This window comes from Balaenoptera ricei, chromosome 10 (genome assembly GCF_028023285.1).
Source record: "Balaenoptera ricei isolate mBalRic1 chromosome 10, mBalRic1.hap2, whole genome shotgun sequence".
Classification (NCBI taxonomy): domain Eukaryota; kingdom Metazoa; phylum Chordata; class Mammalia; order Artiodactyla; family Balaenopteridae; genus Balaenoptera; species Balaenoptera ricei.
In genome coordinates this window covers 15,399,622-15,421,449 of record NC_082648.1, presented here as the reverse complement: position 1 = coordinate 15,421,449, position 21,828 = coordinate 15,399,622, and the positions used below count along the sequence as shown (strand labels likewise).

Here is a 21,828-nt window from a genome sequence, read left to right as displayed (position 1 = left end):
TCAAAGTGTCTCCAATACCTATTTGAAAAGCGTCAACTCCTTTTCTGTTATAATGTCATTTCCCAGAAAAATATCACTAATAATTTTACAGCTAAATTCCTTCGAATGCAGCACTCTGCTTAAAGATAAATGGATTTTATCTTTGTGGTTTTGCTTTTTCTAACATATTCATTGAACTCTAATAAGTAAAAATTTTTAAATGAATAGTTCAGCCACTTCTTTCGGCTAATTTTCTTCACTGTCAGGAAGCTACATGAGGCAACAAGATAGAGGTGAATAAAATTGAGGATCAGAATGAGGGAAACTGGAGAAGCAGGTAATTTATGTACTCGACAAAGCACTTTCATTACACAGAAAATTGTTACAATTTTGTGCCAGTCACAGTAAAGCTGTGCTCTATCTTTATGATCAGACTTTTATAACCTTTTGACCTGGCAAGAAGTAACCTGACTTTCCAATTTTCTTGTTAGAACTCTACATCTCTTACAAGTCCTGGCCTCTTTTGATCTTTCCTAAACAATGGTACCCATGGCAGTCTATGGCGCCAAACTCACCTTTTCCTATCATCCCCTAGACAAAAACAGATCGACTTTCTTTTCCAACCCCAGTTCATACTTATCTTGAGGAATTCAACCTCAGACACATGAATGGCATTTCTGACTTTGTTCAGGGCACAGCCTTCCCCTGTCCTTGGCCTCAGTCTTACTACTGCAGACTTTTCACAGTTATGTGTGCTGGAGACAAAGTGTAGTGCCTTCTAATCCCTGAGGAGTGAGGGGCGGTGAGGGAAATTTGGCGGGAGGTATTTCAGTTCATCTTTGAGGGCTTTAAGTTCATGCTGCTTCTAAATAAGTACAATTCTTTTTACTTCTGTTTATTTTCTCTTTACTTTCCTCTTTTTTGCACTTGTAGTTGTTTATTTGTGGTTTGTTTATTATTACTTTTTAATTTGTTTCCTGCACAGGAAACCATTCTAATACATTTAATGTGTGTTTAAAAAAAAAATGTGTTCTTGAAAAATGTGTATTATTTGGAGCCTCTGTTTAATTTCTGCATTTGTTATGATACAAATCACATTGTATCTTACTCTCTGTTATCCAGCAGTGTGCTTTTACCATCTACCCATATTGTTCTGTGTACATTTGCTCCGTACTTTCAGCCATTCATGGTACTACTTGGTGTGCATTTACCACAATTAACTTTTAATCCGTCAGTGGTGGACTTCTAAATTGAGATTAGCTTCCTGCTGAGACAAACAACACCACAGTGGACATCCTTGTACATGCTTCCTTCCAGACAAGTATGAGAAGTTTGGAAGGAAATACACCTAGGAATGGAATTGCTAAGACATATGGTATGCATACGTCTAATTTCACTAAATAGTGCCAGACTGCTCTTGAGAACAGCAGCTTTTGTTTAATCTCCCACCAGTAATAATGTATGAGAGTTCCTACACACACACACACACATACACAGGCATATACACACATGTACGTGCACATATGGACTTGCACACTTGTACACATACACAAATACACATCTTTACCAGAATTTACTTAAACCAACTTCCAATTTTTTGCCTTTTTCTAATAGCTGTAACATAAAACTAATGGTGGTTTTAATTTGCATTTCTTTGATCGTTGTGTATGTTTTTTTTCATATTTGTTTTGGATTTCCTGTACTGTAGAGTGCCTGTTTATATACTTTGCCCATTTTTTAATTAGGATTGCTGTCTTCTGGCTGACTTAAGCAGCTTCTTCTGTCAAACTGAGTGTATTAGCAGAAGAAGGATAAGATTTACTTCTCTTCTTTATAGCTTCCCACTCAAGACCTGTGTAATTTTACCATTCATCAACCACGTGAAGGTAAGTTTTAAAGATCTGTTAAAATTATGAGCATTAGTGTTAAGTTGATTTATTAAGAAGTTGTACAGTTGTTTCTTCTTCTTCTTCTTCTTCTTCTTTTTTGATGCTATCCACTTGTAGGCAACTTGGCAATATAAATAGGAATGGAGCTGTTAAGACTTTCTTTGTTAGGACAAGTTCCTTCAATCATCAGAAGGTAAAGGGAAAATAAAATTGGCATCTGATCCCACTTCTGCATAATGAACGGCTAATCATCTGGTCCACTGTGATAGGGATGGAAGTGGGTGTTTCCAAGCATCCTCTCTGAAATTAGGTGTTGCTCAAGCTCATCCTTTGGATCCAGCCCTTCATATATACTCCTTCTAATTTCTGTCTTATGGACTTAGGAATAATAGGGAAAATAGAACAAAATGTGAAAATAACCTGGACCAGGACTATAGTGTTAATTCATGCTGCATGATTTTGAAAAAGGCACTCAAATTCTCAGGACCTCATTTCAGTTTCCCAATCTATAAAGGAAGAAATAAAGCTGTATGATGGTAACAGTCTCTTAGCCAAAAACCAAAACCAAAGTCAAAAATATTATTGAACTCTTCAAACTATTTCCAAACTTATAAGGGCTTACCAGCAGAAGCCTTTAACATGAATTTTTCAAGACAAGAATGGAATCAGTTGTAAGGAAACACCCAGTGTCAGGGAGAGTTCTTTGTAGAGCATATAATGACTAACAAAAATATATTAACACTGTAGATAAATAACCATTACCTAATAGCCTTGACATTACTCTGTAATGGATTTTTGAGCACATGTGTCATATTTTTATGTCAGAATTCTAAAGCCCATTATATATGAAGAGAAATTCTTAACTCCCTGAAGATATGTATGGACCTCTTACGTAAAGTGGTTACTTTTTAGCCTACACTAGACTTTCTGTGTTCGGTGGAATGTTAGTAAGTTTTACTTGAAAGAGGACCCCCTGAATAAACATATTTTCTCAGCGAATATTTATTCCCTACCATGTGTCAGGTATTATTTAGGTGCTAATGATGTTCTGGTAAATAATATAAACAAGGGTTGATATTCTAGTGTAGGAAATCAGAATCTTAAAAATTCAAATTGTGGAGGGAGATTAACCAAGATGGCGGAGTAGAAGGACGTGCTGTCACTCCCTCTTGCGAGAGCACCAGAATCACAACTTGCTGCTGGACAATCATTGACAGGAAGACCCTGGACTTCACCAAGGAGGATACCCCACGTCCAAGGACAGAGGAGAAGCCACAGTGAGACGGTAGGAGGGGCGCAATCAGAGTAAAATCAAACCCCATAACTGCTGGGTGGGTGACTCACAGACTGGCGAACACTTATACCACAGAAGTCCACCCACTGGAGTAAAGGTTCTGAGCCCCACGTCAGGCTTCCTAACCTGGGGGTCAGGCAACGGGAGGAGGAATTCCTAGAGAATCAGACTTTGAAGCCTAGTGGGAATTGGATTGCAGGACTTTGACGGGACTGGGGGAAACAGAGACCCCACTCTTGGAGGGCACACACAAAGTAATGTGTGCATCAGGACCCAGGGGAAGGAGCAGTGAGCCTGGGGGAGACTGAACCAGACCTACCTGCTGGTGTTGGGGGGTCTCCTGCAGAGGCGAGTGGTGGCTCTGTTTCACCGTGGGGATAAGGACACTAGCAGCAGAGGTTCTGGGAAGTTCTCCTTGGCGTGAGCCCTCCCAGAGTCTGCCATTAACCCCACCAAAGAGCACGGGTAGGCTCCAGTGTTGGGTTGCCTCAGGCAAAACAGCCAACAGGGAGGGAACCCAGCCCCACCCATCAACAGTCAAGTGGATTAAGGTTTTACTGAGCTCTGACCCGCCACAGCAACAGGGAGGGAACCCAGCCCCACCCATCAACAGTCAAGTGGATTAAGGTTTTACTGAGCTCTGACTGCCACAGCAACAGTCAGCTCTACCCACCACCAGAGGCTCCCATCAAGCCTCTTAGATAGCCTCAACCACCAGAGGGCAGACAACAGAAGCAAGAAAAACTATAATCCTGCAGCCTGTGGACCAAAAACCACAATTACAGAAAGATAGAGAAGATGAAAAGGCAGAGGGCTATGTACCAGATGAAGGAACAAGAAAAAACCCCAGAAAAACAACTAAATGAAGTGGAGATAGGCAACCTTCCAGAAAAAGAATTCAGAATAATGATAGTGAAGATGATCCAGGACCTTGGAATAAGAATGGAGGCAAAGATTGAGAAGATGCAAGAAATGATTAACAAAGACCTAGAAGAATTAAAGAACAAACAAACAGAGATGACCAATACAATAACTGAAATGAAAACTACACTAGAAGGAATCAATAGCAGAATAACTGAGGCAGAAGAACGGATAAGTGACCTGGAAGACAGAATGATGGAATTCACTGCTGCGGAACAGACTAAAGAAAAAAGAATGAAAAGAAATGAAGACAGCCTAAGAGACCTCTGGGACAACATTAAACGCAACAACATTCGCATTATAGGGGTCCCAGAAGGAGAAGAGAGAGAGAAAGGACCAGAGAAAATATTTGAAGAGATTATAGTCGAAAACTTCCCTAACATGGGAAAGGAAATAGCCACCCAAGTCCAGGAAGCGCAGAGAGTCCCACACAGGATAAACCCAAGGAGAAACACGCCGAGACACATAGTAATCAAAGTGGCAAAAATTAAAGACAAAGAAAAATTATTGAAAGCAGCAAGGGAAAAACGACAAATAACATACAAGGGAACTCCCATAAGGTTAACAGCTGATTTCTCAGCAGAAACTCTGCAAGCCAGAAGGGAGTGGCATGATATACTTAAAGTGATGAAAGGGAAGAACCTACAACCAAGATTACTCTACCCGGCAAGGATCTCATTTAGATTTGATGGAGAAATCAAAAGCTTTACAGACAAGCAAAAGCTAAGAGAATTCAGCACCACCAAACCAGCTCTACAACAAATGCTAAAGGAACTTCTCTAAGTGGGAAACACAAGAGAAGAAAAGGACCTACAAAAACAAACCCAAAACAATTAAGAAAATGGTCATAGGAACATACATATCGATAATTACCTTAAACGTGAATGGATTAAATGCCCCAACCAAAAGACATAGACTGGCTGAATGGATACAAAAACAAGACCCATATATATGCTGTCTACAAGAGACCCACTTTAGACCTCGGGACACATACAGACTGAAAGTGAGGGGATGGAAAAAGATATTCCATGCAAATGGAAATCAAAAGAAAGCTGGAGTAGCTATACTCATATCAGATAAAATAGACTTTAAATTAAAGAATGTTACAAGAGACAAGGAAGGACACTACATAATGATCCAGGGATCAATCCAAGAAGAAGATATAACAATTATAAATATATATGCACCCAACATAGGAGCACCTCAATACATAAGGCAACTGCTAACAGCTATAAAAGAGGAAATCGACAGTAACACAATAATAGTGGGGGACTTTAACACCTCACTTACACCAATGGACAGATCATCCAAAATGAAAATAAATAAGGAAACAGAAGCTTTAAATGACACAATAGACCAGATAGATTTAATTGATATATATCGGACATTCCATCCAAAAACAGCAGATTACACGTTCTTCTCAAGTGCGCACGGAACATTCTCCAAGATAGATCACATCTTGGGTCACAAATCAAGCCTCAGTAAATTTAAGAAAATTGAAATCATATCAAGCATCTTTTCTGACCACAACGCTATGAGATTAGAAATGAATTACAGGGAAAAAAACGTAAAAAGGACAAACACATGGAGGCTAAACAATACGTTACTAAATAACCAAGAGATCACTGAAGAAATCAAAGAGGAAATCAAAAAATACCTAGAGACAAATGACAATGAAAACACGACGACCCAAAACCTATGGGATGCAGCAAAAGCAGTTCTAAGAGGGAAGTTTATAGCTATACAAGCCTACCTAAAGAAACAAGAAAAAGCTCAAGTAAACAATCTAACCTTACACTTAAAGAAACTAGAGAAAGAAGAACAAACAAAACCCAAAGTTAGCAGAAGGAAAGAAATCATAAAGATCAGAGCAGAAATAAATGAAATAGAAACAAAGAAAACAATAGCAAAGATCAATAAAACTAAAAGTTGGTTCTTTGAGAAGATAAACAAAATTGATAAGCCATTAGCCAGACTCATCAAGAAAAAGAGGGAGAGGACTCAAATCAATAAAATCAGAAATGAAAAAGGAGAAGTTACAACAGACACTGCAGAAATACAAAGCATCCTAAGAGACTACTACAAGCAACTTTATGCCAATAAAATGGACAACCTGGAAGAAATGGACAAATTCTTAGAAAGGTATAACCTTCCAAGACTGAACCAGGAAGAAATAGAAAATATGAACAGACCAATCACAAGTAATGAAATTGAAACTGTGATTAAAAATCTTCCAACAAACAAAAGTCCAGGACCAGATGGCTTCCCAGGTGAATTCTATCAAACATTTAGAGAAGAGCTAACACCCATCCTTCTCAAACTCTTCCAAAAAATTGCAGAGGAAGGAACACTCCCAAACTCATTCTATGAGGCCACCATCACCCTGATACCAAAACCAGACAAAGACACTACAAAAAAAGAAAATTACAGACCAATATCACTGATGAATATAGATGCAAAAATCCTCAACAAAATACTAGCAAACAGAATCCAACAACACATTAAAAGGATCATACACCACGATCAAGTGGGATTTATCCCAGGGATGCAAGGATTCTTCAATATACGCAAATCAATCAATGTGATACACCATATTAACAAATTGAAGAATAAAAACCATATGATCATCTCAATAGATGCAGAAAAAGCTTTTGACAAAATTCAACACCCATTTCTGATAAAAACTCTCCAGAAAGTGGGCATAGAGGGAACCTACCTCAACATAATAAAGGCCGTATATGACAAACCCACAGCAAACATCATTCTCAATGGTGAAAAACTGAAAGCATTTCCTCTAAGATCAGGAACGAGACAAGGATGTCCACTCTCACCACTATTATTCAACATAGTTTTGGAAGTCCTAGCCACGGCAATCAGAGAAGAAAAAGAAATAAAAGGAATACAAATTGGAAAAGAAGAAGTAAAACTGTCACTGTTTGCGGATGACATGATACTATACATAGAGAATCCTAAAACTGCCACCAGAAAACTGCTAGAGCTAATTAATGAATATGGTAAAGTTGCAGGATACAAAATTAATGCACAGAAATCTCTTGCATTCCTATACACTAATGATGAAAAATCTGAAAGAGAAATTATGGAAACACTCCCATTTACCATTGCAACAAAAAGAATAAAATACCTAGGAATAAACCTACCTAGGGAGACAAAAGACCTGTATGCAGAAAACTATAAGACACTGATGAAAGAAATTAAAGATGATACCAACAGATGGAGAGATATACCATGTTCTTGGATTGGAAGAATCAACATTGTGAAAATGAGTATACTACCCAAAGCAATCTACAGATTCAATGCAATCCCTATCAAATTACCAATGGCATTTTTTACGGAGCTAGAACAAATCATCTTAAAATTTGTATGGAGACACAAAAGACCCCGAATAGGCAAAGCAGTCTTGAGGCAAAAAAATGGAGCTGGAGGAATCAGACTCCCTGACTTCAGACTATACTACAAAGCTACAGTAATCAAGACAATATGGTACTGGCACAAAAACAGAAACATAGATCAATGGAACAAGATAGAAAGCCCAGACATTAACCCACGCACCTATGGTCAACTAATCTATGACAAAGGAGGCAAAGATATACAATGGAGAAAAGACAGTCTCTTCAATAAGTGATGCTGGGAAAACTGGACAGCTACATGTAAAAGAATGAAATTAGAATACTCCCTAACACCATACACAAAAATAAACTCAAAATGGATTAGAGACCTAAATATAAGACTGGACACTATAAAACTCTTAGAGGAAAACATAGGAAGAACACTCTTTGACATAAATCACAGCAAGATCTTTTTTGATCCACCTCCTAGAGTAATGGAAATAAAAACAAAAATAAACAAGTGGGACCTAATGAAACTTCAAAGCTTTTGCACAGCAAAGGAAACCATAAACAAGACGAAAAGACAACCCTCAGAATGGGAGAAAATATTTGCAAATGAATCAACCGACAAAGGATTAATCTCCAAAATATATAAACAGCTCATTCAGCTCAATATCAAAGAAACAAACACCCCAATCCAAAAATGGGCAGAAGACCTAAATAGACATTTCTCCAAAGAAGACATACAGATGGCCACGAAGCACATGAAAAGATGCTCAACATCACTAATTATTAGAGAAATGCAAATCAAAACTACAATGAGGTACCACCTCACTCCTGTTAGAATGGACATCATCAGAAAATCTACAAACAACAAATGCTGGAGAGGGTGTGGAGAAAAGGGAACCCTCTTGCACTGTTGGTGGGAATGTAAATTGATACAGCCACTATGGAGAACAATATGGAGGTTCCTTAAAAAACTAAAAATAGAATTACCATATGACCCAGCAATCCCACTACTGGGCATATACCCAGAGAAAACCGTGATTCAAAAAGACACATGCACCCGATTGTTCATTGCAGCACTATTTACAATAGCCAGGTCATGGAAGCAACCTAAATGCCCATCAACAGATGAATGGATAAAGAAGATGTGGTACATATATACAATGGAATATTACTCAGCCATAAAAAGGAACGAAATTGAGTCATTTGTTGAGACGTGGATGGATCTAGAGACTGTCATACAGAGTGAAGTAAGTCAGAAAGAGAAAAACAAATATCGTATATTAATGCATGTATGCGGAACCTAGAAAAATGGTACAGATGAGCCAGTTTGCAGGGCAGAAGTTGAGACACAGATGTAGAGAATGGACATATGGACACCAAGGGGGGAAAACTGCGGTGGGGTGGGGATGGTGGTGTGCTGAATTGGGCGATTGGGATTGACATGTATACACTGATGTGTATAAAACTGATGCCTAATAAGAACCTGCAGTATAAAAAAACAAAACAAAAAAAAAAAACAAAAAAAAAAAAAAAAAAAATTCAAATTGTGATGGTTACTATGAAGGAAATAAAGCTGGTGATGTGGGACAACTGGGAAGGGCCAATTCTCGAGAAGGGTTTCAGGAAGATGATATTTGAGCTGAGGCTTGAAGGATGAAGAGAAACTAATGACAAGAAGAGCTGAAAGACATGTTTTTAAGCAGAGGAAACGTCAAGTACACAGTCCTTCATGTAGGAGAGGGCTTGGCAAGGAAAAGGCAGAGAAGGAAGCCTAGTGAACAAAAGAGTGATGGGCAAGGAGGAGAGTGGTGGTTGATAAGGTTTGAGAGTGCGGCTCAGGCTAGAGGTCATAAGGCCTTGTGGACCAATATATGAAGATTGGACTTTAAGAACATTAAACCCATTGGTATGCTTTAGGGATAAACAGGGAATCAATTTATGTTTTTAAAAGCTCATTTTGGCTACTTTGTTGGAATGGTTATGAGTCCAAGAGTGGAAGGAGAGATGTCAATTAGGAGGATATTGCAGTACTCCTGTGAGACAGGATGGCGCCATGGCCTACAGTAGTAGCAGCCGTGGTGGAGGGAAGTAGACAGATATTCTTTTGGAGGTCAAACTCACAGACCTTGCAGATAGGTTAGATATGGATGGTGAGGGGAAAAGGGAGGAATCAAAAATGATTCCAGAAAATACTCAACTAAATAATTTTTTTAGTGGCAGACTATCTCTGAGCGTTTAACGTACATCGAGACGCTCCAAGTGAGGCATACACAGCATATTCGAACTTCTTTGTCCATGAAATCCCAGGCACATCCTTTGTCCCTGCATTTTTAGATTGACATTCACCTCTTGATGCTTTGAAAATTAAAATATCTAGTGGAAAAGGTATCTATTTAAAAGAAAGATTAATAGAGTTTATTTTCTTCCTTCAATGTATTCATTCATTTAACCATCCATCTACATATTCAGCAAATATCTACTAAACACTCATTATGTTTCAGACTCTGTAATGGGATCACCAAAGTCAGTAAGATAGGATCCTTGAGGCTACATCTATAAAGAACTATTTTTTGAAGATTAATTTAAAACAAGGAATTGAGTGACGGGAAGATAAAAAGGAAGCAGAGTTAGTAATAGGTCCATGAAAATATTTTGCAAAAGAATTTTGGAAGAGAGTTAAATAAATTTGCAGTAACATAAGGGAGGATCTTGGGACTGCAGTCCCTTGGAAAGGAGGAAGTTGAGGCACATATATGGATGGGCCAGGCCAGGTCAGATTGTTCTACAAAGTCCAGAAGGGTTTGATACGCGGTGTTCTTGGGTGAAACGAATAGTGTGACTATGGATGTTGGCAAGTAGTTAGAAGTACATCCTAGGCCAAGCTAAGTTAATGCAACTTAACTCAAAATTTCCAGTCAAATTCCCTGTGAATAGTGTGTGATGAGAGTCAATGGTGGTCCCAACAAAATGTATTGAATGGTACCATGTAACTATAAAGAGCCACTGTCATCATATCTTCTTCTATATTGTGAGGTCTTGCCATTAGAAATCATGGCACACTGCAAGAATTTCTAGAAATTCTGAAGAGATCAGTTTGACTTATGAGTTTCAGCACTAGACATGGAGAATTTAATTCCAAACAAACGTTATGGACCCTTCTTGAACTTTAGGCATGTGTTATGCTATAATAATAATTTGACAAAAGAGTCCTGATTTTCCTTTATTGTTGTTTTCTAATAAATCCAGAAGAATTTGAGCTTTGTTGAAGATTGTTTATCCAAGAATGAGGTATAAAAAGAAGTACTGATGTGAACATAGGAAATACTCATTAGGAAACATTGAGATACTGTTCAGGTATCTCTACTAAAGAATATAATGTTTATGGAATTTTCCCCTTACTTCACTCTCTCATGCCATGACTCCCTCTGAACAGAGGGTTGCATTTGCATGCTGTTAGGGTCACAGATCACGTTCCCAGGGAATAAAAAAAATGGATCTGTCGAATTAGTAAATCCTATTCACACCATAAATTCTTTTTTATTCATGAGTTTGGAGCAGAACATGGTGCTTGCAAAGTGAGGGCACTTTACATATTCTAAAATAAGAATAAAAAGTGACTAGGGAGATAAGAACAGTATGATAAGCATTACATTTATGTAATAAAATTAATTCAGGAAACCTGTTGCATTTATAACCTAGAAGAGTTTGTCCTTTTTCAAGGGAGTTAAAATGGACTAAAATATATAGAAAAATTACTTGAAATCCTTCCAAACACATTTTTTATGTAGCTCTACAAAATATATTTATTTATTTAAAATAATGACTTATCTAAGTGAACAAAAGCATATGCTGAGTAAATGCCAGATGTTCATCACACTAAAACAAAAGTCCTGCCTGGTATCAGAAATCGCCTTCAGATGAATGAACATGTATCTTCCACTTGCCCCTCCAGATCTGTTCTCTTCCCTTCACCCCCCTACTATTGGCCTTGGGAGGCAGATGTGCATAGACTATTAATGGACTCCCTTGCCCTCTCATTTTTGATTGGGTTTGCCAATGGAGAGCTCTGACAGAAGCCAGAAGCAGGAGAAGAATATTTATGCCCTTGACTCTCTTTCTGGGGGAGTTTCCTTGGGCTGGAACGTTCCTCCACAGAAGGGTATAGCCCTTCTTCTGGTGACCCATTATATTGATGCCTCCTTCCAGGTTCTAGTGACCGCTCCTTAACCTTGACCTAAAGATGTAAAATGCTCTCATGTTATTTCGCTGTCCCTTGTGTTCCCACATCTTTGTGGATAACCCCTTCATTATACTTTCTTTGAACTATCATATCTGTATTTGTCATCCGTTTCCTGTTGGGACATTGATTGATTAAATCTGAAAATAAATCTTGTCCCTGGAGCCTCCTTAAGGGATCTATCTTCATTTGACATATAATAAGATCTCAAGAATGTATTGCCAGGAAAATACAGTGTAGGAATTATATTCTTATCGTATGCCAGACACTATGAAAGATCTTTAAAATGCAAAACTGTGTTTCCAAATCAGAGATATTTGTAAATTAGAATTCCTGAAAGATAGAGACCTTTGGTTGGGTTGAGGAATGATGCTTCAGATACTCTCTCTTATCTTTAGGAAATATTGCTTGTGAAGCTCTGGCCAACCTGAGAGACTTACGGAAGCTCTCCTCTCTTCAACATTTATTTATTCATGAACGATTTATTGCTCACACATTCTATGTAAAACATCATGCATTTAACCCCTATTTAACAAATGGAACAAATGGGTATCAAAGAAGTCATATATTTTATCCTTGCCTTATGTCACAAAAGTAGTAATTGGTAGAATCAGGGCTTGAACTTAGATATTCTAACTCAAAATTTCATAGATTTCTATTACACTGTGTATCAATGAAACAAAAAATCCCTTCTTTAGTATATTAAGAGTAACAGGACAAACACACACGTCTAATATTCAAATTAGGATGGAAAAGTTTCAAGGCAAAATTAGAGCTAGAAGGTGTTTACATATAGGAAATGTAGAGAGCACTTTTGGTGAAGCTTCTCTTAGGCTTTTTGGAAAAGGTGGTTAAGTCCAGTCCTAAAGTCCAGTTTAGCCATGTTAGATCCATGGAAGATATAGGGGCACTCAGGTCATGGGGGACCTTGGAATGCTAAGCCAGGGAATTTGAAATGGATCCCTTAGTCAATAGGTATTGTTTAAAAGTATTTGATAAAGATTGTGAGTAACATCAATGAATAATCAGTTAAGGTTTGTGAAAATTAATTTGGCAGAACTTCAGAGAATAGATTGGAGATTTAAAAAAGAAAATAAAGGCAGGCCAGTTAGAAAACTTGATACATGAGAAGTGACAAAAATTAATGATAAGGTGACAAAGGGAATAAATAAGAAAAATGCAGAAATAAAAAGATGCAATGACTAATTGGATTTTAAGAAATAGGAAAGAAGTTAAAGATGCCTGAAGTTTTGACCTTGAATTAATGGTAAGATAGTGCTTCTAAGAGCAGCAAAAAAAAAAAAAAAAAGAAAAAAGAAAGTAATTTTCTTGAAGGAGAGAGAGGTAGGAAAGAATAAAAACTTAGCTCTGAAAATGTTGATTTTGACACTGTAAGATAGAACTTATAGGTAGGTAATATTGGAATGTAGAAATGAAGCACAAAGTCAAGTTGATTGGATTCATCTGTATGATTATTTAGTAGATGTCTTGTCTTCATTTATAGAACATGGGTGGTCAGGGTTGGAGGGATGGTGGGAGGGAGTGTGGATCAAGGGGGAGCAGTGTCAAGACAGGATATTCTTGGAGGTCAAGTCAAACTGGGAGATGTGTTTATGCAAAGCTGCTCGGGCAGAGTGTGGTCAAGGTTGTATCTTAGAATATAGTGCTTAGTGACAAGTTCAATAATAACATAAAAATAGAAAAATAATCAGCAAGTTTGGTAGCTGAGAGGGAAGTGAAAAAGATGCATATGCTATAAAAAATACTGTTTTGAAGAGCTACTTAGTCATAGGTATGGACAGTGAGTAGCCAGTACTGTTGTACCTGAATATTGTGAAGAATAGGGTGGTTGCTGAAAACCTTGGTGAATGAGGGTGATCATGTAAAAAGGAGAGGATGGAGAACTTAAGTCTGGAGGATGCCTATGTTTGAGTGTGGGGTACAGCGGAGGAGGAAAAATGAAAAGAATCAGAGAAGGAGGAGACTAAGAGGCAGTTACAACTGAGGAAAGAACAGTTTTTCAGGATAAAGAAATAGTCAAGTTCCCATGATGCCAACTGACGGAAGCTCATTGAAACGAACCATGATGATATTGAAAACTTTCGAGAACGGATTTTCAATATACTGTTGGACTGGAAGGCAGAGGTGCAGAGTTAAGGCAGCACGATGTGGTGTAAAGGGCAGGAATTCTGAAGTGTCACAGACCTGAATCGGAAGCCCAGTTCTGTCACTTGCTAGCTGTGTCAATTTAGCAAAATTACTCAAGAATATTCTTAGTTTCCTAAGCTGTAAAAAATAATTCCCAGTTGTATGATTCTTATAAGGATTCAATGAGGCAGGTGAAATTGCTTGGTAGAATGCCTAGAACATGGAAGACTCTTAATTAAATCCATTCCTTTAAGAAAATATTAAGTGGTCAGGAAGCAGAAAAAAGTTAAGAATAGGATAATCTTTTGAAAAGTTTCATGGTGAAAGGATCTGAGAGATTCGTAGGGAAGATTTTTTTAGGATAATTGGAACTGAGTATGTTTGCTTATAGAGGAGAGGAACCAAGAGGGGATAAAGAAAGTGAGGAGTCAAGAATAAAAAATAGCTGATGAATCAAGAGCCTGGATGACATAAGATCAAGGATTTAGGATCAGATGCAGAGGAAGAAGAAGTAGTCTCAGAAAGGAACATACACTGCTTTGGTGACTATTTGGAGGGAGAAGACAATAAATATGTTTTTAAGTGCAGAGAAAAGAAGCTGTAGGAGCTCTCTTTGAAAGCATGTGTCTTCTTAGTAAAGAACAAAGTCATTTACTAAGTGAAAGAATGATGAAGTAGAGCTTGAGTAGAGCAGAAAAATTTGAAAGCATATCATGAAGAAGGCCACGGGAGTCAATAGGGAAGAATAAATTGATTGCTCATCAAGAATGAGAGATCAGTGACTGATGTGGAGTTGAGATAGAAAGGTTTTGTAAGCAGACAGGGTAGGGGGTCCCCGGGGAAAGAAAAGAAAACCAGGTGTAGCTTTCTTGACATAAGAGAAGTCATATTTGGCCTAAGGCATTTTGTGATCTAAGCCTGGCCACATGCTTGCCCTTGTCTCAGCAATTCATGATCTTAAGGGAACAAAAGAATGCAGAAACAAGCGATTGTTATCAGACAAGAGAAGCAACAATCGCAAAGATGACCTATTAGACACCCAGTTCTCTTTCAATGGTAAAGACTAGCCTAAAGCACAGTCTTGAGCTGTTTGCAGAATTTAAATCCCCCCTCAACCATCAAATCAACTGGAATCTAAGGGATGATGAGGTTGGCCTTTTCTGACCCTCCTGACATTACTTCAATCAACTAAAGCTTGGACTCAGTGGACCTCTGCCCCAATTCTATGCTGAATTCTCCTCTGCTCAAGCCCCTTCATGAATATGCATGTACCATTAGCTTAAAACTTCCCAATTTTGCTGTCCAGGGAGACACTGCTTTGGGAAGGATCCCTGGTGTTCTCCTTACTTGCTGAAAGTAATAATAAATCCTTCCTTATCCAGATCTTTGTCTTGGTTGTGTCTATTGGCTTGATACCCACCAAGAGGCAAACCTGGTTTTCAGATAACAAAGGGAGTAGTTGGGTCTTGTACACTGTGGTGAAGGTCCCAACAAAGAAGGAAGATTGAAGCCTGTTTTAACTTCAAGGCAAGCCTGAGGCTAAGGCACATCCTGGAAGAGCTGGGACTCACCCTGACATAGGGGGAAGTTGCAGGGTGTACACCCCTCCACGGACCTCTGAGCAGAACATGAGATGGTCATTTGACTAACACTCTGGACTAGCGCCCCAAAGGGAAGGGCAAAAAATCTTTGATAGAGGATCATGTAAAATTGACAAAAAATTCTGTACATGACTTTTGGAGAACTTGATTTTCTTCAACTTGTTGGAGGAAACATCTCTCTCCATTTGGAGTAGGAAAAGAGCAAAGGTTTTCATCAGAGCAGGAGGCAGCCAATAGCAGCTTCAGAATGCAATCAACTGCCTTATAATGAAGAGTGCCAACCTCAGCCTTGGGAATCGGCAGAGGAATACATCGTTCCTAAAGAGACAGCAAGTATTTATGGTTTAAAAAGTCTTAAGGCTAATTAAGCCTACCATGCTTTATGCACCTATTATCATGATTTATTTGTTCATTAGCTCATTAATTCACTGAGTATCTACCATATGACAGACAATAATGGACTAGATACTTGGGATAGACAAGGTCCGTATTCTGATGGAGCTAACATTCCAGCTGGAAATAGGATTGGGGGGAGAGAATACTGGAATATTAAAAAACTATCACACTGAGTCTTCAGAATCTGAAGGATTTTGTGTGTATGTGTGTATATGCCTGGGCACATGTGTATTTTGTGTGTATGTGTGTATATGCCTGGGCATACAGTGCAGGTTTAAATGTAAGTGTGTGTGTGTGTATATATGCCTGAGCACATAGTGCAGGTTTAAATGTAAGTGTGTGTGTGTGTGTGTGTGTGTGTGTGTGAGATAAGGTTCGGAGAAAAGGTAGTAACTGTAGATTTTCCTGGCTATGCCAGCCTCCATATAAAGAAAGTAACTACCAAATAATATCGTTGTGGGAATGCTTTTAGGTATAGGGTAGCATAAGTTAGTGAAATACCTTTTTTACTCGTTTTGTTTTAAGGTTTGTTGCCTATCAAAGAAAAAATTTGATATTCAATATTGTCAAGATTACTGTGGTGAGCTAGATACTTTTATGCTACCAACTGGATTATAAATTGTTAAATCTTTCTGGAAAGCAATTTGGCAATATGTGTTAAGAGCATTAATATGTTCATATGTTTTCAATATGTGATTATAGGGAATTTATCTTAAGGGAAATAATGTATAATGTGGGCAAAGCTTTATGCACAGAGATACTATAGCCTAATTAATAACAAAAATAAAATGCTAAAATTTTAAATTATGCATGAATAGAGAAATGGTTGTCTTGTTATTGTGCATGAATAGTATGAATATCATGTAAATAATTAAAATTATGTGCTCAAGGGGTTTTAATGACATGGGACAATATTTATGATATGGGAGGTTATATAAAAAGAACAGGATACAAATTTTTATATGCTGTATACCCTTAATATTTAAAACAATTCCATAAAATTTGATGGAAGGAAATTGGCCAACATACTTTATACTTTAAGCATTTTCTATGATTTGTACATGTGAGTTTTATATCCAGAAATACCAATAAATATTATTTTAAAAACCCTGTGTTAGAGTGAGTGTTAAATGCTTTTGTGATTGTTCCATAAAACATTAAGCCTTACTCTGGAATGATCTGGAAAATCAACACATATATAACCATAATATCAATTCAAATTTTTGCAAAAGAATTTGTCAGATGGGTATATTTTAGGGCAATGAGGGCAATTTTCTTTGCTGTTTTTCTTTAGAAAGATTTTTCTTAATTTTTTGACATGACAGATGAAGGCCTGTCCTTTGTCTGTGCATGGTGAACCCAGTGAAGTAGTAGAAATGGCCTTTAATGGACAATAGGAAATGATTTCAATTAATAGCAATCAAAGGTGTGTTAGTTTAAGATTAGAACAATACATCTTAAAATGTGGTCCTAGAGTCCCTCTCATTGGAATCTTCACCAATAATTGTTTAAAATGTAGATTTTTCTGACCTATTAAATCAGAATCTGAGGATGGGTACTGGAAAGTTATAGTTTTAATGATATACCCTAGGTAATCCTCCTGAGATTCTCTAAGATCCACAAGTTGAGGAAGAGAAGTTTGAGATTTAGACATTTTTGCCTAGGATCCTTAATAAACACTTGCTCCAATGTTTATTAAGTAAAATTAGACCTTTTCTCAATTGCATGGATCCAAACTATAAAGCACTTTGCTTCCCTGATAAGTTGGATTTGGGGGCTGGGGCCCATCTACTGCTCGACTGCAGTCTTATTAGAGAGGTTTAGATTTGGATTTCTTTGAGAGCAGACACAAGTGGTCAGTAACATTGCTGGGACTAGTGATAGGGGACAGCTTGGCTAGAAACCAGCAGCCCACCAGTTCCAGTTCCTTTGGGGGTCTCCTGTGGGTGAAATGCTTGCCTAGGGCATTTAAGTCATTGCAGGGTAGAGTTCACAAGTCTTAAGGAAACAGGCCTCCACAGAGAGCTGCAGTACCCTAGAGGTTAACAGTGTTAAAGGTAGTCACACCCACCATCTACTATGTGCCTGGGTGAATTAACCAACTCAGGTCTTAGATTCTTCTCATGTAAAATGGGGTTACTACTGGTAGTGGTCTAATGATGAAAAATTGTGTGTAAATCATCTAGCACAAGGTCCAGCATGAAATAAGCACTTATATATGCTTGTAGTGATGACTTCACAAGAGCTGGACTATATAATCTTGGGAGCCAAGCTTTTCCAGTTGATTCTTCGAAGACCATGTTAGGTATCAGAAAAGCCTGGGGATTGGAGTAATTCCAGATTATTGTGTGGGGGGGGATGGCTATGGATCCAATAGTCCTTCATATGAGCTATATTTTTGATATCTGTTGGTTTCATGGAACATCCAACCCTAATGTTACTTATTGAAATCTACCCCCTCAGGGTTGGTGTAGGACTGAACTGAGTTATGTGAAGTATCATTCGCAGAATGACTTTCATTTGCATACCTTCTCCAGTTACAAAGAAAGTCAAAAGTCATTCCTGCACACACACATATACACAGCCTTAACCCTGGCTACCTCTATTCATACTTCTGGGGTGCCACATTCTATAAAGCCATTTTAGGTTCTAAAAGTGTTTCTGGCTTTATGATGGTCCCTAGCATGAAATACATTTCCATCATCATTTTCTTGACTTACTGGTAAATATTCCTTGAATAAAATGATTTGGTAGACTTGTCCCTAATTTAAACTTGCATCTGAAATTCCCTGGATGTCCAGTGGTTAGGACTCTGCGCTTTCACTGCCGAAGGCTCAGGTTCAATCCCTGGTCGGCGAACCAAGTTCCCACAAGCTGTGCTATGTGACCAACCATCACCCCCTCAAAAAACAAAAAGAAGAACCCCAGAAACTTGCATCTGCAAAGTGACAGGCATGTCTAGTGGCTTCTCAACTTTAGGGAAATAACCTCTGACCCTCCCCGCCCCCCTGAAACAAAGTAATCAGGTCAAGACAGTTACCATGAGCAATCCTTTATATAATCCAGTTGCATAACACACTTCTTGAATAAATGACGTATCCTAATTTAGGATACATCACCAGATTCAAGTCAGATAGTATCCTCTGCCAGTCAATATGAGTGCGGGTCACTGGAAGATCTCTTCGTAGAATTCTTCTTAGGGCTTCGTTTGATAACTCCTGTAATTCTTCTAAGACTGCAGCTTGAAATTTATTCTCTTGCTCTTCCACAAGCCTCGCGAAATTTAGAGCCAGTTGAGCTTGGTTAACTACTTCCAAGCTTTCTTTCAGGTCCTTGGAGATCTCGACATGAAGGTTGACACCCCTGAAGAAGTGAGCTTGCACAAAAATTCTCCCTGTTACCTGGGTTAGAAACGGATTGACTTGGAAAATCCATTTCGATTTCCAAAGGCCATTCCAGTTATCTCCTGTTTCGTAGCTGTGATCTTCAATGCAAGCGATCAAGAACTCTTTATTTTTCACCGTTTTTCTCAGCACATTGCAGTTCCCCGTTGGATAGTGGTCATTCACATACAGTTTTAAGGCGCACAGAACAACAGTCCTCAGGTGCTCCATCTCATTCCGAATGATGCCGTGACTTTGGATGTCTTTTAACTGGTTTTGAAGCAGGTCGAATTTGAAAGAAAGTTTGCTCTGGTAGTCAAAAAACCGGTAGTCACCCACTACGTTGTGGTGAGACAGGAGGACCGCATTCCCGTCGATGGAGAGTGGGATGTAATATTTTTGACAATGCTGGTGGCCTGCACACTCACCTAGATGGTGCATGAGTTTTTCATCACGGATAAGCAGACAGAGATCATCAAAGGCATTTACAAATTCCCCTGGAGGAGCCTGTATTAACAGTCTGAGAATTACTTTTTCTTTCTCTTTCTTACTCAGCTCGCTAAGTGACATGTTTGGTTGTAGCAGAAGCAGAGCTTCTGAAATAAAGAGTGTTCAAAGATGAGAAAACATTCCATGGGACAACCTTCCCATCAAGGTGTTACACATTCAGCTTAAGATTACCATGTCTGACCATGAAAAAACAGGTTGTCTGGCAAGCTCTGAGTCTCCTGATGAAGTCATAAAGAAGCTTTCTCTATGACGTATGGAACTTTCAATGATATCACATTAGGTGTTCAGACCAAAAGAAAAACATGATAGTCACCTGACAGCGTGGTGCCCAGCCAACCAGCTATAAGAACTTTGAAGATTTTAAGAACTTAGCCTCCAGAACAGCCTTCTTCAAAAGTGGTGTGTCTCTGTGTGCATTATATGTTGTCAGGGATCTAGAGAAGCAGCCCAGAGTTTCTAGAGAGTGTCTGGCAACCCTTTGCACCTTTTGGGGACCACAATGGCATTGATGTATAATCAGGCCCTCAGAATAACTGTCCCCAACCCAGTGGAAGCACGCTATGCTGAGAGGTTTGAGGGGTTTAAACAAAATAATACAAATAAAATGAGGTGCGATGGCAGTTCATGGGAAAATGCCAGACAGCAAGAGATGCCTCATGTATAAACACTGTGGGTTTGGAAATGGTCAGAACCTGAGCAAGAAACCAGAAAGTTTTAAGGGCAGTGAAGTGAAGAGATCACATGTTACATATGGTTTCTGTGGGATTTAAGTGTTGAGCTAACTCCAAAGAACAAAGGCAACAAACCACTGTGTTTTCTGCTTTCTTTCTAGAAAAGGGGCAGTGGCATCAGTGGATGAGTTTCAAGAAATCCCTCTCCTGCAAAGGGGCAGTGTTAATCATATTTGGAACTTGTGGCAACTCATAATGGGGAGAAACTTCTAAGCGAGGAGAAACTACAGGAACTACAGGTCATGAAAATATGGAGAACAAATATCCACTCAGAGTGCTTTCTGTTCCTCTTTCCTCTTTCTTTTGATTTATCCCCTTTCCTTGATTCTTTTCTCATTCTTTTTGAAGAGTCCTGAACTTAAGTTTCTCTCATTTAAGCAAAAACTGCTTCCTTCCCTTTCTGCCCTGAGTTTTTCTGAGTTTCCCTAGCTTCCTGTATCTTTTTCTTATAATAACTTGAGCTTTGCCATATTAAGTCATTGCCATTAGTCTGAAGGGTTTCCAGTTAGTTCTAACAATCTGAAATTGAGTGTGTTGTTCAACAATTTTTACCAATACCTTTCACGATTTTATAGACTGTCGTATTAATTCTTCCTAACCTTAGTTTTTGAATTTGAAGTGTCCTAATTTTTGTAGTTTCTCTGTAGATAATAAGCAAGCTTGATTATTTTCGCCTTCTCTTTCATACTAAATAGACACTCACCATGGCATTTTTTTTTTACTCTTTTTTATGGTCCTTAAAATGCTTTTTGGGGCAGGCGTGTAGCCTGACATTTGGCTAATGTAGTGGTAATCATCATATCAGCCATGGTTTGAACTCATTTAATGCCCCCACCTTCTGGAAGTATTAATTGGACGACTTTTCAGATGAGGAAACTAATGCTGAGAGAGATCAAGTGTTGATGTTCAGCTGTCTCCCAAGTTCACGTCTTCAGAAAATAGACTGTATTTCCCAAGTAATAGCTTGATTTCTCAAATGTTAATTTTTATTGTTTCCCTGTAATTTTTATTGTGTTATACCCTTTCATACCTTTACCACAGAGTAGTGCCTACTTAGTTTTTTTTAAATATTATGTATCATAAAATTGTTTTCTCATTTAAGCCTGAGATAGACTCTCCTCTGAAAATAAAAACGTTGAACTGAAGAGAGGTAAAATATTCTTTAGTCATTTTAAGTACTTAATGACTTTCTGTGAGAATTTCCTTAACTTCTTTTTTTGGTGTTCTTCGTACATGGTTTTTGTCCGTGGTTCGGGATGACTTTAAATGTGGAAAACTTACCCTAGAAAAAACTCTGAAATTACTTGAAAAATTAGATATTCGGTGCAATACTATTCATGTGAAGTATATTTTTAAGGTGAGATAATATCCGCCCTCTGAACA

At 38.3% G+C, this 21,828-nt stretch overlaps 1 protein-coding gene across 1 annotated transcript; it reads right to left on the bottom strand.

The window, feature by feature from the left end:
• Positions 1–18,874: 18,874 nt before the first annotated feature.
• Positions 18,875–19,774, bottom strand: CAPZA3 (capping actin protein of muscle Z-line subunit alpha 3). The gene has a single exon (XM_059934516.1). The coding sequence runs from the start codon at positions 19,772–19,774 to the stop codon at positions 18,875–18,877; it is 900 nt and encodes a 299-aa protein (XP_059790499.1).
• Between the last annotated feature and the right edge of the window lie 2,054 nt (positions 19,775–21,828).

Bases quoted from the DNA above. Each gene is read 5' to 3' on its own strand.
- CAPZA3 (XM_059934516.1), bottom strand. From the start codon at position 19,774: ATGTCACTTAGCGAGCTGAGTAAGAAAGAGAAAGAAAAAGTAATTCTC.